Source organism: Physella acuta, unplaced genomic scaffold (genome assembly GCF_028476545.2).
Source record: "Physella acuta isolate Inbredline_101_S28 unplaced genomic scaffold, ASM2847654v3 ptg000063l, whole genome shotgun sequence".
NCBI lineage: Eukaryota > Metazoa > Mollusca > Gastropoda > Physidae > Physella > Physella acuta.
Genome location: NW_026731583.1, coordinates 423,163 through 426,222, shown reverse-complemented (window position 1 = coordinate 426,222; position 3,060 = coordinate 423,163). Strand labels below are relative to the sequence as shown.

Below are 3,060 nucleotides of genomic sequence, written 5' to 3'. Positions count from 1 at the left end.
TAGTTTTTTTACTGCTATACCATTTCGGAATAATAACCGAAGCTAAACTAAGCCTTTCTAAGGTTTTACCATTTATTTTATTAATACTAGACTATAACTAGATCTAGATATATATTAGGTCTATAATGAATATAGATTTATTGATTCATTGATTAATAATTAATTAAGTCTAGAGCTAGAGTACTACTCTAGCCTAGACTCGAGAGTATCTTTGTTTTCTAGATAATGACTAGAATTTAGAATCTAGGTCTCTGGTTTTGACTAATCAAAAAATCAGGATGTCTAACCTACTCAGATTGTTGTGTACTAGAATCTACAATTTGTACATCTAGACTTTCTGGAATCTAGATCTAGATCTACTAATTAACTTATTCTAACACAGCTAACATGACAAATGTTTGATTTTGGCATTGTTACGGTCAGGTAGACCCTACATCATATAACTTATATGATGTAGGGTCTACCTGACCGTATAAGATAGATCAAGATCTTATTATTTATCATCAATGTGTCCATTTTATCAGTTTTTTTATATGTCCACTTTATCAGCAGATGTCAATGTCATGTCCTTAAGCATTGTGTTTAAACTTATCTTTAAATTTTATGAACATATTTTCAAACAAGTAAAAACATTCCACAGATATTTATCCAAGTCAAGATTGCAGAATGGCTTTAACAAAACTTTCTTATTTGAAAGCACATTTGCAATACAGACATGGTAGGGATAGAATAGTCAACAGGGGTCAGGATGCCATTGATAATTGTAGTCAACTTCCTTCCCAGTCATCAAACTTTCATCAACACCCTATCATTTGTACAGTAGAAAAGCCTTACAAATGTGACAAGTGTAATAAATCTTTACGAAGCCGTTTTACATTAAGCAGACACATTAGAATCCATTTAGAAGAAAAGCCTTACAAATGTGATCAGTGTAATAAATCATTTCGAAGTGGTGTTACATTAAGCAAACACCTTAGGATTCATTTAGGAGAAAAGCCTTACAAATGTGACCAGTGTAATAAATCTTATCTTAGCCATGATACATTAAGCAGACACCTTAAAGTTCATATTGAAAAAAAGCCTTACAATTGTGAGAGCTGTGGTCAATGTTTTAGAACATTTGCACAGCTAAAGAAACACTGTATAATTCATACAGGAGAAAAACCTTATAAATGTGACAAATGTGGTCAATGTTTTACAACACTTACACAGTTACAAATACATCATAGAATTCTTACAGGAGATAAACATTACAAGTGTGACATATGTGGTAAAATTTTTAGAAAGCAGTGGGATTTAAAACAACACCTTGGAATTCATAAAGGAGAAAAGCCTTACAAGTGTGACAAATGTGATAAATGCTTTACAAATTTTAGCAACTTAAGGAAGCACAGTAGAATTCATACCGGAGAAAAACCTTACAAGTGTGACTTATGTGGTAAATGTTTTAGACATATATGGCATTTACAACAACACTTTAGAATTCATACAGGAGAAAAACCATACAAGTGTGACTTATGTGGTAATTGTTTTAGACAGATATGGCATTTACAACTACACCTCAGAATTCATTCGGGAGAAAAGCTTTATAAGTGTGACAAATGTGATAAATGCTATACAAGTTCTTGCAACTTGAGCAAACACAGTAGAATTCATACAGGAGAAAAAACCTTACAAGTGTGACTTATGTGGTAATTTTTTTGGACAGATATGGCGTTTACAACAGCACCTTAAAATTCATGCAGGAAAAAAGCATTTCAAATGTGTCAAATGTGGTAAATCTTTTACAAATTTGGGCAACTTGAGGAACCACCATAGAATTCATACAGGAGAAAAACCTTGCAAGTGTGACTTATGTGGTAAATGTTTTACCAAGCAATGGGAGGTACAACGACACCTTAGAATTCATACAGGAGCAAAACCTTACAAGTGTGACAAATTCGATAAATGCTCTACAAGTTTTGGCAACTTGTGGATGCACTATAGAATTCATACAGGAGAAAATCCTTTCATGTATGATCAGTGAAGTAATTGTTTCACCCAACTTGGTATTTTACAGAAACATCTTAGAATGCCTACAGAAGAAATGTTTTAACTGTGGTATTATAAATGTTTAGCACAAAATTATACTGTACTTAAACATCACAAATGTGATAAATATTTTTTATATTTATTTATACATCAAAGAACCCACTACTGAAATATGCACTTGAACATCTCATTGAGGTATGCATCAGTTTAGGGCAGGGGTCGGCAACCTTTTGAGACGGAAGAGCCAAAAATTACAATTTACAAAATTTTCCAGTTTTAAAGAGCCACTAACATTATTTTTTTAATATTTTGGTATTTGGTAAGGATTAGGTAAATAAATTTGATTTTTTATTTGAAATAAGTAGCGTTAAATATGAACTAATATTGATTCATATAAAAACATCCAAATGTTTCGCACAAAAACTGCTTTAGCTAGCTCTGCTGTAATAGAATTAGTAATCAAACAATATAACTATAATATAACTATACGACTATCCCAATCCACTTTAGAAGCCAATAACTTATTTTTCTTTCTTTACTGACACCACTGGCCCAGGGGGTGTCTCTCATTAGCCAGGCAGGCCTTAACACAGCTAATTTCGACTAACTGGTTAGGGTATCGGTTTGATTACTGTATCGGTCGCTTCCGTCCTTCGGTTCTCACAGGGCTTATCTTCCACCCTACTTGTACCCCACAGTCCAGTATCTGGCTCAACAGTAGGAAGCTAATTACTAAAAAAAACTACGTCACTCAGGTCAATTGTATGCATACTGAGAGGTAGAGGGATGCATTCTGAATAAAATAACATTCCCTATTTAACGGTATTCGAAAAAAGTTGGCACTTGGGCAGTGGCAAGCAAGGAATTGTTTGCAACGGGGCTGGCTAAAGCACGGCTGTGGGACTGGTGCCCTTTATGTTTTATAGGATAGACAATTTACATAAATAAGTCTACAATTGTTTATTGATATTTACATATAAAACTGATTTTCAAATTGAAATTTTAAAGTTAATTTTGATTTTTGGTGAG

General features: G+C 33.2%; 1 protein-coding gene across 1 annotated transcript; it reads left to right on the top strand.

Moving 5' to 3' along the window:
- The first annotated feature begins 619 nt into the window (after positions 1-619).
- LOC131949836 (zinc finger protein 501-like) lies at positions 620-2,147 on the top strand. Its single transcript, XM_059311849.1, has 2 exons — positions 620-1,613; positions 1,783-2,147. The coding sequence occupies exons 1-2, from the start codon at positions 667-669 to the stop codon at positions 2,024-2,026; spliced, it is 1,191 nt and encodes a 396-aa protein (XP_059167832.1). The 5' UTR covers positions 620-666; the 3' UTR covers positions 2,027-2,147.
- The last annotated feature ends 913 nt before the right edge of the window (positions 2,148-3,060 follow it).

Bases quoted from the DNA above. Each gene is read 5' to 3' on its own strand.
- LOC131949836 (XM_059311849.1), top strand. From the start codon at position 667: ATGGCTTTAACAAAACTTTCTTATTTGAAAGCACATTTGCAATACAGA. The intron at 1,614-1,782 runs CTATACAAGTTC...ATGTGGTAAATC, and splicing joins TGTGACAAATGTGATAAATG to TTTTACAAATTTGGGCAACT.